Source organism: Girardinichthys multiradiatus, chromosome 15, assembly GCF_021462225.1.
Source record: "Girardinichthys multiradiatus isolate DD_20200921_A chromosome 15, DD_fGirMul_XY1, whole genome shotgun sequence".
NCBI classification, from domain to species: domain Eukaryota; kingdom Metazoa; phylum Chordata; class Actinopteri; order Cyprinodontiformes; family Goodeidae; genus Girardinichthys; species Girardinichthys multiradiatus.
In genome coordinates, this window is record NC_061808.1 from 3,874,863 (window position 1) to 3,890,387 (window position 15,525).

Here is a 15,525-nt window from a genome sequence, read left to right on the forward strand (position 1 = left end):
AGAGAATCTCAGTTCAATGTAGAATTCAGTCCCTTTCAGATTTCCTCTGTCACATTATTCTAGACGATCAAACCCAGCCATTCAGTTAAGAAAAAGCAAAGTTAAGCATTTTCCAGAATGGCTGATACTTAGCCAGAAAAGATATTCTTACAGCGTTTCCAAACCTTTTGTATTGTCTCTTTCACTCTTGTTTTCATCAATTTCCCAAAATGCTGCCTGTTATGTTCCTTCTTATAACTTAACTATCTAGACACCATAAAACCTTCAGTGGAACGTTTCCATCTTTATTAGGTATCTAGAACACAGGCAGATTTAAGAGAACATATACCTGCGTTATGTATTTGCAACAGTGACTAAAGAGTGTTGATTGTGTTGACAGCTGTTGCTTGCATCACAGAAAATATTTCTGGCCACTTTGAGCGGGCATCAACCACAATTAGGAACATTTGGTCCATAAATGGTCCAGCAGAGTGTATATGAATACATTGCCATGAAGTCAATGACCATTCCCACGTGTGTACAGGCACTGACTGAGGCTACCGCAGTGTCTGCTGGCATCCAGTGCAGGATTTAGCCATGTCCTCTATTTCACAGTCTAGTCACCAAACAGAGCTCCTAGCAAGACTTGTCATCTTACCCACACCCAGATGTCCATTGTGTAGTAAGTCTAGTACCCTTGTATGTAGTTTGGGTGGCAGGATGATATGAGTTCCCCACATGACACATCCCTGGCAAATGGATGGTTGGTCTTTGCGGGTGGAGTACACAGAGAACGGAGCGTCACAGGAGTATGGCCAGCCATTTATAGTTAAATCATATACTTTGGACAAGATTATGTATTTTGTTTCTCTTTTCCCCTGAGCACTTGTGACAGGGAGGGGTTCCATTTGCACAATGTGAAACACAGTTGCTGGATCAGTAATTTCTTCAATGGTTTGCATTTGTGGGAGTTCACAGTCCATCACGCATTTTGTGAGATGGCACAGCACCTATGCCAAATGGAGAGGCATCACAGACAAGGCAAAGGTGATTGGGGTCAAAGTGTGTCAGCACCTCTTCTAATGTAATAAGCAGATTAGCACCATTAAATGCCTCTTCATACTCTTTTGTCCATTTCCACTGAGCATTTTGTGGCAGCAGTGAGTTCAGTGGGTGCCAAACTGTTGAAAGGTTTGCTAAAAACCTGTGACAATAAATTATTAGCCCTAAGAATGGCTCGCAGTTTTAGGTTCTGGCGCCTTCAGGATTGCTTCAACTTTGTCTCTTGTTTTGTCTGTCTGCCAATCAATACCCAATGACATAATGGTAGAACTCACATTTAATTTTATTTGCTTTCAGTCCATATTTTTCTAGCCTGGCTGGGACTGCTGCTAGGTTGGCCAAATGAGTCTCCTCATCAACACCTGTGATGATTATGTCATCCGGGAAACATTGTGGTCCTGGAATGTCCTGCAGGACCTTGTCCATGGCACGTTGTCATACTGCTGGGGCTCTGACAGTACCAAATACCAGTCTGTTGATATTGGCCTTAATGAGGGTGTATCACCAGATATTTACGGGATGTCTCTTCTACCTCCATCTGAAGATAATCTTGGGCAAGATCAATTGTTGAAAAGTCTTTGCCACCTGCCACTGCTGTGAATGTGTCTTCTATCTGGGCAAGTGGGTACTGATCTGTCTGGATGACTGGGTTCACTGAAACCTTAAAATGACCAAAGATTCGTACACTATCACTTGCCTTCTTGCTCGCTGATATTATTGGTGTAGCCCAATCTGACCATTCCACCTTTTCCAAGCGTGGAGCTCTGTCCCTACTTTGTGATGCATAGTATATGGTACCGGACGTGGCTTGTGAAGTCTGGGTTTTGCATTGTTCTCCAGTATGATCTGTGCTTTAATATTCAGGGTGCCAATTCCTATGTTGTACACCTGAGCAAGTTTCTCAAGTATCTGTTTCAGTCTTTCATTCATAGAATGTGCACTCAGGCTTTATGCCAGTCTCATTGACTTTATTTCTTTCCAGTTTTGGCGAATGTGTTTCAACCTGTCAGGCCCAAGTAATGGCACACCTCCCTTTTGCAGAACATAAAGTTCAAGTTTGCATTTCACTTTCAGTTTTCCCGAGGGAGTTATTTGTTCCCCTGTGCATGTTACTACTCTCACTGAGGTGTGTTTTAGTTTCAGATTGGGGAATTTATCTCTGAAATCTTCATGAGAGATCCATGAGAGGGCTGACCCAGTATCCAGCTCCATCTGTAACTCAGTCGGTGACTCCCAGTAGAACCTAAATCGCCTTCAGCTTGTCCAGAATGCAACTACTTGTCTTTTAAATAGCACCTCCCGACGATGTGCACACATTAGCCATTTTATGTTCTTTATACTGGCCTCCTCTTTGTTTTAGAATTGATTTTAAATCTCTTAACAGCCTTGCACCTCCTTATTTCTCTGAACTTTTAGGTGTGTGCTCGGCAGGTTCTTCAGGTCATCAAGTCAGCTTCTTTTGGATGTTCCAAGGACTAAGCTTAAACGCTGGGGTGACTCTGCCTTCACCGGGCCTTTGTAAAAGCAAATTGAAGACAAATTTGGTCAGAAAGGCTTTTAATGTTCTTTAGCCCATTTCTTTTTAACTGAATTGTTTTGTTTTCTGAGATCTTTTTGGTTTAATTGTTGTGCGTTTTGCTCCCCATATTTGGATGTTTCAAAGCAATTTACAAATCAATAAATGAAATGCAATGAAAGACTACTTTTTTTCTTACTTCTAAATAAAGGTCTAACATGCTGTTAAGCTTACAGCTTTCACCTTCATACCCATGGCTGTTATAAAATATTTTACTCTTACTGTACTTCCCCAGCTCTATCTAGTGGTGTGCCAACAGCAATGTGAACCAGAAAAAAACAATGTTGCAAGTTCTGGTTAAACAAAATGGTGTTACATCTCTGTTTGATGTGATTAAATATCTGTAAATGTATGTTTTTCTTCTTCAGGTGTGACTGCAGGAACTTCTATCTATCATTTACCTGGAGATAATGGTATTTTGCCTTGTAACAGTCTGCCATCCTTTTCCTCATGTTCCAATGTTAACTGGATTTACAACCCAAATGTAAATACTGTAAACATAACTGTGGTTGAGGGTGGAAATGTTAAGAGTTCACAACAATCCGCCCGACTGAATGTGGACAGTAACTGTTCTCTGATCATCACCAACATCGCTCCTGAGGACGCTGGATGTTACACCTGTCATCATGGGGAACCCAACAACCTTGATGCACAAGTGTTTCTAAATATTTTGACTAGTGAGTGTTTCGATTTGATTTTTATTTAGCAGTTCAATATTTTTTGAGTTAGGGATACCAAAAGGTGCAATCATGGACTAGCTCACTGGGTTTAGGCATGAGATGAGCAACTGAACACATAAAGCTGTAGATCTCAGTTTTTAGTATTAAAATCAAGCCCCAGGGTAACTAAGCCCTCAAGCATAGACAGCCATACTCCTTCCTGAAGCCAACACTGACCTGTCTTTAAAGTTCTACCTTCCAAGCTGCAGCCTTGTAATGACAAATCCAGACTGCAAAGCCAGTGATGATGCAGAGGCGTTTACTGAGTTAATGACTTTAAAACTGATCTGCAAGTTTGTAAAGAATAGGGGAACATATTTCCTTCTATGACAATTTTGAGCTTTCTTGTCAGCATTCATCTGTTGTCTTTCAGTTTATCTGTCTCCACCACACAACGGTCCAGCAAAGGATGGAGATCTTTCTTTAGAATGTACTCTGTGGAGACATTTTGTGGACGGCTCTTGTCCAAAGAAAAGTCTCAGATGGGTGGATGAAACAGAAACTGTGCTGCTCGCAGAATACCGAGGGTACTGTGTTTCCTTACTGACACTGAAGAATCACCATGAGGGCAACAGAAGATACACCTGCCGTTTTTTTGAGGGAAACAGCATGAAGATAGAAGGTCACTACAAATCGGTCTTTAAAGGTAGGTTACACTTTAATTTAGTGAAGAAAAACACGTCACAAACCTAGAATTGACTAAAAGGGCTATTTACATTCCCTTACAAGCTCTGCAGTCTTCTAGTGTTTAAGAAGGGCTTATATGTTCTTATATGGGTGGATTACATACTTTATGATCAGTTTGTTTCGCCATGTTTAATATTCTGACCACAGATCCAGCTGCTAACCAGCCTATCCTCATCACCATCGCAGTGATGATAGTGGTGGTGCTGATGCTGGTCATCATTGCTGCCATTTTCTTAAAGAGGAGGAGGAGGAGGACCAGACTCCCAGATGATGAAACATACACAAGTACAGTACTTATCATTACTAAATGTCTATAAAAATATCCCAAATTAAGAATTGTTTTACACAAAATCAAAACCGACATATTAACCAGTCTTTTAAAGAGACATGCTTAGAAAAGCCTTTAATAAATGAAAAAGTGACAGATATAGTGCAAAACAAAGTAGAAATTTGTGCAAAATGTTTGCAAAAGCACTTAATGTCCACTGTTACGTATGGTGGAGGATCTGTGATGCCGTGGGTCTGTTTCTCTTCCAAAGGTCCTCGTCATCTTGAGTGTCTTGAATCTTGAACTCTTTAAAAATCTGTTGACCTCTGCCAGATAACTTAACATTTGTACTCATTTGGTCTTTCAGACACAAAAGGCCATCCATGGCCATCTCAGTCCCCAGACCTGAATCCTATATTGTCATGATATGCCTGTGTTTGGGGTTCTGAGTTTGTGTTCTGTTTACTTTCTCTGCACTGCCATGTTCTTGCTCTATTTGAGTTCTTTCAGGTTTATTAGATTCATTCTGGTGTTTAGGTTTTTGTTACCTTCCTGGATTCCTATGTTTTAGTTTGTATTTCCTTATAGATCAGGTTCCTCACTGCTGATTACCTCCCTGCTCATCAATGTTAATTATTCACTCTCCCTCTGTTATCAACTGTTATAGTCTCTCTTCCACTAGCTGATCCTTATTCCCCTTTGATTAGCTATCTGTGTTCATTGGTCCATTCTCCACTCTGCCTCAGTACATGTACTTCCTCTTTGTCCTTGTTCCCCACTGGTTCCTCCTGATATCTACACTGAAAACTACCCTGCATAATACCCTGAGTTCTCTTTGCGCCACGTCCTTGGACTCCACGTCCTTCCTGCTTTTTTAAGTTTACTGGTTCTTATTAAATTCTTTCATCAACTTACCATGCTGCTTCCTCACTCTTGTCTGCACTTTGGTCCTGCAAAAGCCTCACCTAGTCTGAATATATCAAATCTGATGAGTCAGCTAAAAGCGCATCAGAGAAGACACTGGACCACCAGGGTGATGGTGAAAGATCCCTCTCTTTGTATGGTCATACCTTTAGCATTGTTATGGTACAAGACAAAATCGTGTCCACTGGCCAAAGGCTGTGGTACAAGATGATAACCTCAGAAGTGCTGGTAATGATAATAAATATAAACTTATAATTCTCACTCTACTGACTAAATGTGCTTACAGACAACTAAATACAAATTTAAAACCTTAAAATTGTGAAAGACTTGTTTCCATGGTTTTCTTTGCTTTATGTAAATGCCAGGGTTTTAACTGTTAGCCAGAAGTCTCATTTACCAATAACATTATGTCAAGTATGATAAAAAATATATTACTGCTGGACATATATAAAAAGTCATTCATTTGTTTCAGATAATCAAAATCCAACCTCTCAAAGTCATCGCTATGTAAGTACTGCCGGATTGATTGATTTATATTTTTTTTTTCAAAATGACTACAAAACACTAAGTTTCATTTAAAAAACTGTGGTCTAAAAGAAAGTACTACATAGATACTACATAAATACAAAAATCAACGATGTGAATTCTCATAAATCAGTAAAATGTATGAACACTGGTACGGTTCGCTTATGATGTGAATTGGAACCGGCTTGGCTCAGCATGCTCTGTCTGTCTGTCTGTCTGTCTGTCTGTCTGTCTGTCTGTCTGTCTGTCTGTCTGTCTGTCTGTCTGTCTGTCTGTCTGTCTGTCTGTCTGTCTGTCTGTCTGTCTGTCTGTCTGTCTGTCTGTCTGTACAAAAAGGCTCTTAAAAAAACATGCATTATTACTTATAACTAGGTATGCATTTTAAGTGATGTAAATGTAGGAATTATAGTTTTTATTCAAAATAAAATACATTTACCCTGATTATGCATGTAGAAAAAAAAAAAACTTGCAAAAAAAAAGCTTTTTAACATTTTACATTTGTTGTCTCCATTTGTCTCTGCTGTAACAGCAAAGTAAAGATGTATTTTTTGTTTTAATGTCAGGATTTTAATGTGGCCTATGCTTCCATTGACCATTCTAAGTCAAAGGGCTCTCGTAAGAAAAAGGTAGGTGACCTATTCAGCTGTTTTAATATTAAATCACATTTTTAGTTCATTTTACATAAACTTTTGGCATATGGTAATTTTTATCAGTTAATTTGAAGCTAAAGTGAGAAAAGTGTAAAGATTCTTATTTTACATGATTTAAACTTTACTACTTAAACATGTTGCACCATTAGGATGACTGAACGGAACATGTAGTAAACTGAATTTGACTAATGTTACATGTAGAGAGTCTTTGAAATGACCAACCTATGTTTGAATACACTGGCATAAAATAACCTATGTTTTTAATGGTCTGAATCATGTGAAGCCTTTGTTTTGTGTGCTACAGGCCAAAGAGGAGGAAGACACTGTGTATTATTCTACTATCAGGACTAATGTGGACATCTCTACAGCTGTGTCACTGAACCAAGATACGCTAAACAGGAAATGAAGCATTTCATGACATCAGTATATGAAATCTATTAACAGGAATTGGCATTTGAGCTTGTCACATGTAGCAGTTCTTAAGAAGCAGCTGTTTATAGTTGGTTGTTCACATCCTGTGGTTTTTGATTCTGCTGAAACCTGATGGACCATGTTAACATTTGCCCGCATGAGAGATCGGTCAGATAAACTTCTTTATGTTGGCTATCTTAAGCTGCCTGAAGCATTTAATGTTATATAAAACATATAAAAATGACATTCTTTAATACGACCGCCCACTATACAGAGCTAAGTTGACAGCAGTTGTTTAAGTGACTCATTTTTCCGATCATTGTTGTATTTTTAACATGTATTTGCTGGAGGTGAAAAAATAATCTCACAGATAAATTCTCGGAATCTGTAAATATAATGCTTATATGGAAGAACTTTCCATCTTTGTTTAGGAAGTGGGCGGGATAAAAAACGGTTGGCTTTTCTCATTCATTCTCATCTTGCAGAACAGATGTCAAGACAGGAATCACTGTGGTTCCCTGGGAAACAAATCCATAATGATTATGCTGCAATGCCTACTATGAAATTACAAACTTTAGCAGTTTCATAATTAAAAACAAGCATGCTCTCTATTTTTAATACTAGGCTTTACATGTTACTTTTTGACAAAGCGTGTAGTTAGCCTGAGCTATCTATGTAGTCATTTGGGTTCATATGCTCTGATTTTGGCAGTTATAGACAAAATCTTTGTTGTGAACAAATCTGGTCTGAGTGGTCCTTTGTTTTCAGTCAGAGACTTTGTAATTCTTGGTTCCATTAACTTCATATTAGCAATGTCTTCTGGTTGTTCATAACAAAAATGCTTGGCGCAGTGAATCTGTTTAACCTTATCTCCTACTATTCAGAGGAGGTAACTATGGCCTCAGCTATTATGCTATTTGTTATTGTCCCATAGATTTCACTGATGGTTCTGTGCTTATCTGTTGAGCTGTATCTATCTTACAATTATGCCACTAATAGAGCTACTGCTGCCATTAGTGCTTAGTTTTTTTTGGTTTTTTACCACAGAAAAGTACCACTGGAACAGTCCTGTGTTTTTTGAGTGCCTCCTATGTCCTTTCAACCTCCAAATGCTTGCCGTCGCTCAGACTGAGCTTACTTTGCTCCTGCTAGAAGTTTCTTTCTGTTAAAAGGGAGTGATTTATTTTTACTATTGCCATACCTCCCGTAGAGTTGGGACTGCATCATAGTCAATGACTAGATGCAATCAGATGGGCTTCCTTCAGAGAGCCGCATTGCTAACTATTATTATAAGATTTACTGACTTTAATTTGAGTTCTGTTGGACTGCATTTAATTGAATCTGAATGGATAACACAATATGAACTCTATTGAAAGCAGAGCCATGGCTCACCAAATATTACTGGGTCAGATCAACCAAGGATTTAAACATTAAAGATCTTTGGGCACCAACATGATAATATCTTGAATTATAAATATAAACAGTTCTGCAGAACATGCTGTGGGGCAACCAGCAGGTGATCCCTTGGTTTATTATTTGTTCTTGACCATTTGTTCTTAATTATCAATTAAATTCAGATCACGTCATCCTGCTATCACCAATTCTTCCTGAGTCTTAAGTCACAGTTGCCCCAAATGTGTCCACTATTCGTAAACAATCATTTTTAATTGATGAAAAGCTCCTTTTAACTACATCTTCAAGCTGCCTCTTTTTGCTCTTTTGACCAAGATATTTGCAGGTCGCATTTGTACAGTCAGCTCAGATGGCTGTATTTGATCAATACATCTTCTTTCTTTACTTGTCAGTGCATTTTATGAAAGTAAAATCTGACCTTCTCGATGAAATAACCCTGAAATGTGATGTTCTGGTTTGTTCTGTGAAAAAACGGCAATGGAATAACATTGCCTAATCTCTGTGTCTCATGGATAACAGCGTCAGTGAAAGGCAGGTTCTGTCTGTCCTCAACCTGCACCTGACGATCTCCTATCACGCGTTTCAGCTCTTCCTGGACCTGGTCTGGAAATTCAAAAGAGAAAACAATAAAGTTAATTCTCTCACTCATCCATGCAGCATCATTATATTCCGTATTTTGCTGTCTTCATAGAGATTTAACTCCCCACCTTGTATTTTCGGATTCTTGACCATAAACATGAGCGCTCATCTCAGTGTTGTTGATGTTGTTTCAGTCCTAGCAGAAAACAGGTTCATGACAGTTACCAATAGGTTGTCATTGTGGTAGTGAGTATTGGTGATCCCAGCCTCCTACAGATGAGGATCAGACAACTATTAAACTAAACAAAGAAATCATCTTTAAGACGTTATCTTAAAGACAACACACAAACCCAGCATATGTTAATATTAGGAATAAATGTCATCTTTTCTGCAGAGGGATTTAACTATCCAGGGCCTTGGAAAGGAACAGTATTCATACCTTTTTCACATTTTGTCATGTTCCAAATCTCAATGTATGTTTTTGTTATTTTATGTGATATAACAACAGAAAATTGGTTATAATTGTGAAGTGGATGGAAAATAATCCTGGATCAGTGTTTCTGTGTTTGTTTTTCTGTCTCTGCTCTGTTCTCTCAAACCCCAAGTCGTTCATAGCAGATGGCCGCCTACACTGAGCCTGGTTCACTGAGTCTGGTTCAAATTTAAATAAGGATTGTGCCCAGTAAATTAAAATCTGTATATGTGCAGGTTTGTACATTTTAAATAATAAACCTTTCCTACCATGATGTAGGCCAGCTTCTTCAGCCATTTTGAATGTGTCACGTTCTCCAAACTCATCAGCATAACTGACAAATGCTTCTTTCACCGTCTGGTATCCTGTCAGGACCACATAGTTAGAACTTAAATTAAAAAAAAACCTTCTAATTAGTCACTGGGGCATTTTCACCACAATTTAGCCTACAATTTGCTGTGTGATCTGTAATGAGAATATGTTTAAGTTCATTTAGAACATGCTTCTTACAACTTTATTGTTTATTATGAGGTTATTAAACAAAGGAATATATAGTACAGACCAAGTTTGGACTCACCTTCTCATTCAAAGACTATGAATTAACACATGTGGTTTTCCAACAGTCTTGAAGGAGTTCCCAGACATGCTTAGCACTTGTTGGCCCTTTTGCCTTCACTCTGCGGTCCAGCTCAGCCCAAACCATCTCGATTGGGTTCAGGTCCGGTGACTGTGGAGGCCAGGTCATCTGGCGCAGCACCCCATCACTCTCCTTCTTGGTCAAATAGCCCTTACAGAGCCTGGAGGTGTGTTTGGTGTCATTGTCTTGTTGAAAAATAAATGATGGTCTAACTAAACGCAAACCGGATGGAATAGCATGCCGCTGTAAGATGCTGTGGTAGCCATGATGGTTCAGTATGCCTTCAAGTAGGACTATCAGCTGTGTACTGTATCCACCTCCTGCACAACACAACTGATGGTCCCAACCCCATTTATAAGGCTTGAAATCCCACTTATTAAATCTGACAGGGCACACCTGTGAAGTGGAAACCATTTCAGGTGACTACCTCTTGAAGCTCATCAACAGAATGCCAAGAGTGTGTGGAGCAGTAATCAAATTCAAAAGGTGGCTACTTTGAAGAACCTAGAATATAAGACATATTTTCAGTTGTTTCACATTTTTGTTCAGTATATAATTCCACATGTGTTAATTCATAGTCTTGATGCCTTCAGTGTGAAGCTACAATATTCATAGTCATGAAAATAAAGACAACTCTTTGAATGAGAAGGTGTGTCCAAACTTTTGGTCTGTAGGTCCTGGGTTCGATTCCCAGCCTGGGGTCTTTCTGCATGGAGTTTGCATGTTCTCGCCGTGCATGCGTGGGTTCTCACCGGGTACTCCAGCTTCCTCCCACAGTCCAAAGACATGCCTGTTAGGTTAATTGGTAACTCTAAATTGCCCTTAGGTGTATGAATGAGTGTGTGCGTGGTTGTTTGTGTGTTGCCCTGCGATGGACTGGCGACCTGTCCAGGGTGTACCCCGCCTCTCGCCCATAGACTGCTGAAGATAGGCACCAGCTCCCCCGCGACCCACTATGGAATAAGCGGTAGAAAATGACTGACTGACTATATATATACATACATACACATATACCGCATACCAGGTGCGAACGCTGCAACTAATACTCTCTTTTGTTTCATCACGGTGGGGTTGGGACTATGCTCCAATGAGTACAACATGATTATGTAGTTCTCGACAGTGATTAAATGCCCCGGGTGCAGCCTGTGTCTGTGAGCCCACCACTGCTCCCCCCTATTTCAGACTCTGCTGACTTTTTAACTCAAACCCGTAAAGTGCCGGCATTGTTTCCTCACTGCAAAAATATGCACCCATGCCCCCCTCCCCTGACCCCTGGACTCTCCCTGCTTAGTGTCAATTGTGCAGGAGGTGGGAACTATGAGTGTTTCTCTGTATGTACCTGTGGAACACTTGTGACTCGTATTATTTTGCCGATGTAAATAAACATGGTAGAATAGAAACAAACAAAAACAAAATATATATATATATATATATATATACACAAGTAATAAAAATATGTGCTGGCCTAATCTTGTGAAAAATAAATATTGTAAAAGGAGCCTGTTTATAGCTGGACACACTGATTAAACAAAGATAAAGAGGGAATATGCTCTTCCCCAGACTTCATCAATCATTTTAAACTTACGCACAAACATATTGCTATTGTTTGAGAAATTTACGCACATAATTGGATTTTTAACACAAATGTAGAATTATCATCTGTTTATTCACTTATGGACTGCGGCTATATAAAATATTACTCTATATACTGTTGAATTGTTTTGGTAGTTTTTACTGTTTTACAACGCTGATTTACAAAAGCTAAACAAAACAATCTAGAGAAAATGACTATCAACGTGTGACCTATATATCTAAAATATATTAAATACAGACAAGAAAAAATACGAAAAATCATTAGCAGATAACTAGTTTTGCCTCACCTAATAATGTAATGTTATATCTTGTCTCTTAAGAGACAACTGCAGTAGGTTGCCAAGGAAGGGAAGAGGTTTTGGTCCTGGTGGTTCCAAGCTGTGTTCTTGGGATCTATTGGAGAGACAGAGGTGACACATGAGCAGCAGAAATACCACAGCCCCAAAAAATTAAACTGGACTAAAGACCTGAAGAACCACATCTACTGTACCCATTGACTGCAAAACAAATTACTGTGTCATAATGGCATGAATCCTAGAATCAAGTCATTATAAGCAAAGTCCAAAGTGGGGAAGGAGGAGGAGCTTGACCCTATATTCCTATTCTGACTATACTCTGTCTGTCTGTCTGTCTGTCTGTCTGTCTGTCTGTCTGTCTGTCTGTCTGTCTGTCTGTCTGTCTGTCTGTCTGTCTGTCTGTCTGTCTGTCTGTCTGTCTGTCTATGCTTATGCATATAATAATAAGAAACACTCAAATTACAATTGGCCTTCGCAGGTAAAATATTGACCTATAATTACGCATCATAAAGGTTTCTTAAAGGAAACTGAACTAGTCCTTTAATACTTGTTAAGAGTCTGAAAGTCTTGAAGGAAGCCTTTCTGTTTTATCTTTTGCAAGTGAAGCTGATGTGACTCAGCTCTTAACCTATGGTTTCTTAGACATTTCCTGCTCCATATTCTACAGCAGCAGATTTGAAACTTCAAGCCACTCTATGAATCAGCCTTATTTTATTTCATTTTGAAGGCTGCACGTTTTCCAAAAACATTAACAGAAAATGATTAGATGTTCCCAAAATGTTCTTTGTTATAGCATTTTAGTCTTATATTTAATGTTTTTGTATTTTTAACTGTGCCGGTAAAGGGACATGTAAAAAACATTATTGTGCGCACCAAATACTTTTACTTGCGGCCAAGATTGTTTCACGTGTGCCTTGCGCCGAAATAGACTGCAGGACTTCAAGATTTGTTTTAAGTGTTTTTGGAAAATTTACAAACTATCTGCTTCTTACATCTGTACTAAACATAATCCTCTGCTACTTGCATTATGCTGAAGTAAACCAATGCATAAAACTTCCTTCAAAGCGGTATTTTTATATCACCTTTCTGCAAGTGAATCCGTTTGAGATAAGGCAATTTGTTTAAATATAACGTTATGCAATAGTTGGGCAAACCTCCTGAAAACAATGAAATAAAAATCAGTTCAGCACACTTTTAAACTGTTGATGAACATATTCAGATATGCTGCCATAAACCATGGAGCTTTCATATGAGTATTAGTATATGAAATGCTTCACCTGCAATAAAAAACTGAAAGATTTTCTTCAAATGGACTTTTATGTAATTGCGATTTTCTTTCTTCTTTTGTTGTTTGTAACAGTTATCTTTGTATATCTTAGCACTGACCTTTCTTATTGATTTTGCTGTATCCTTCCTTTTCCCCATAGCAGAATCTTTCAAGCTTTTTAAACCAAAGGTCTTAGGCAGGAATCTAAACAGTTTCTTGCTCTCATTAATGTTTGATCTCCTGGAACAAAGTACAACCCAAACTGGCCAAATCTGGGTTAAAATGACAAGTATGTTTATTCTTGGCAGAACAGGCTGTAAAAGACAATTAGGAGGGAACGTTCCCTTCTCTAAAATGGATCATTGACTTCTATCATATACACACACATTTTGCAGCTAACACATGGAATCGAGCGACCATCTGTTTATAAAAATATAAATTACTTCGTAAGTGATAAATAATTGCAGTTGAACATACTGAAAGAAACATTTTAATCTTACTAGATCGCAGAAATACATCTCCACACACCATAATAAATCATTTAGATCAGAGATAAAAGAAGCAACCAAGATAATATTTTTCTTTTACATTTTACCTTTTTTTTTTCCTAATGATGAATGTGAATTTTTGTCCAATCTAGATAATGGTTTTCTCAACATATTCAAACAATTTTTTTTCTTTAATGTTCTAACTTTTCAATGCAATTCTTTGTGTGTTTTCAGCATCATTTTGATCTTTCAACGCTTCAACATGCTTTTTTTTTGTGGTGGGCATTTAATCTGAGATGAGTCGACTTCACACCCTGGATGTAGTTAAAGCTGAGGTCACTTTTCTTTCTTTGCTTTTTGCATATTTTCTGCTTCCAAGTAGCTCTCAGGCCACCCTGGTGAATCTGACACAACCAAGCTTCATGAAAATATAAATTTCACTCATGGATTCAGCTCTCTCAGATAGTCCCAGCTGTAGATGGTCCTCCTATAAAGTTTTGTTAAACACTCAATTTAAAATTAGCAAGATGGGGTTTCCTGGTAAAGGATTGTCCCTTATTTTGGCCTGAAGGTTGATCTTTTAGAAGATTGTCACATGTGTTGTTTGAATATTCTTTAATCTGACGCAATACTGATGCCTGTTTTTACCACCACCTGCTGTAGTGAGTTTCATTTATTACATCTTCTGTTACATCATGATGCTACAGACAGACAGACTCAGCTGAAAACTTAACCTCTTTGGTAGAGGCAATAACTGAATTCATTAGTTACATAAATGGAAATGTGATTTTTTTTTTTTTTAACATTCCACATTTATTAGGTAAGACACTTTTTTTCAGCTGTAGGTCTTTTACCTTCTCTGTTATTGTCTGTAGTTTTAGAAAGCTGCACTGATGTCCTTACTAATAGTTGCAACATTCAAGCTTAGCTTGTGAAACCGATTGCTCAATGGAACACAGACTTGTTTCCATGGTGGCCTTGGTAAAATGTGGTAAAGAATAAAAAAAAAAACTTAGAAGTTGACTTAAAATGTTATTACATAAATAATAATTACAACAAAAAGTGTATTAACATTGACTTTGTCTTCTCTTCCAGATGTTCAAAGTGCAACCCATAAACTTAATTTTTTCAGTTTCAACAAATAATATACAGTATTCGTCCAGGAGACTTGTTATGTATATATTATAGTTTTCTTTTTGTTATATGCCTGAACAGAGGAATTTCTTTTACAATGACATTTTACACCCAACAGAACAGTCCAAACAATGCATCAGATCCACCACCATTCTCACAGTATTTTGCTGTCCAATAAACAAGATTAAGATTCTTTTTATCAACATTGATATTATTGCAGTCATGATCTGAAGGTGTTTGAGTTTTGTTGCCTCTGATTATGATTGTTTGTGTTTTATAGGTGGTGCTTTAGTTCATTTCCTTTAGCTTTAGTTTCTTCCATGTTCTTTTTATGGTGCATTTGTTGGAACATGTTTTGTTGAATATTGGACCATTTGCACGTTGATGGACGCCACCAGGCCTTCCGGCGTTTTCGGCCATTTTATATTCCAGGACAGTCCGCTACTACAAATCCCAGCGGCCACCACGGCTGATAGGATGGGAGCGTTGAAGCTCTGATGCCACAGTCAACTATATAACAGAGTATGAGACGGCCCACCATTGCTTTCCAGCTGAAACCGAGACGCGGTTACCTCGCAACTGGAGCATCAATTCTGGAGAAGAAAATCCCACGTGGAGTTTCATTCATTCTCCTCATTGGCCAACGAGAAAACTAAGCAAATTAAGCTTACAGGAATAAGAAGGCTTGTAAGTTTTCAACTTTACCGATTGAAGACGTGGGTTTAACACGTAACCAAAAAAACCACGGAGTTTTCAAGGAGATGCTATTTTTCCTCCTTGTTTTTTTTGTTCCAGTCGACTAGTAACGGTCCGTCATATTTTTCACCTTTCTGCCGAGGAGGCCA

General features: G+C 38.4%; 1 protein-coding gene across 1 annotated transcript; it reads left to right on the forward strand.

Annotated features, from left to right (window-relative positions):
• Window positions 1–2,975: 2,975 nt before the first annotated feature.
• On the forward strand, window positions 2,976–9,552 carry LOC124882456 (the record flags this gene model as incomplete). The annotated part of the gene is made up of 6 exons (XM_047388866.1): window positions 2,976–3,294; window positions 3,710–3,982; window positions 4,171–4,308; window positions 5,688–5,722; window positions 6,304–6,366; window positions 6,695–9,552. Coding segments are annotated over 6 exons (930 nt in total), but the record flags the coding sequence as incomplete, so codon positions are not given.
• Window positions 9,553–15,525: the final 5,973 nt, after the last annotated feature.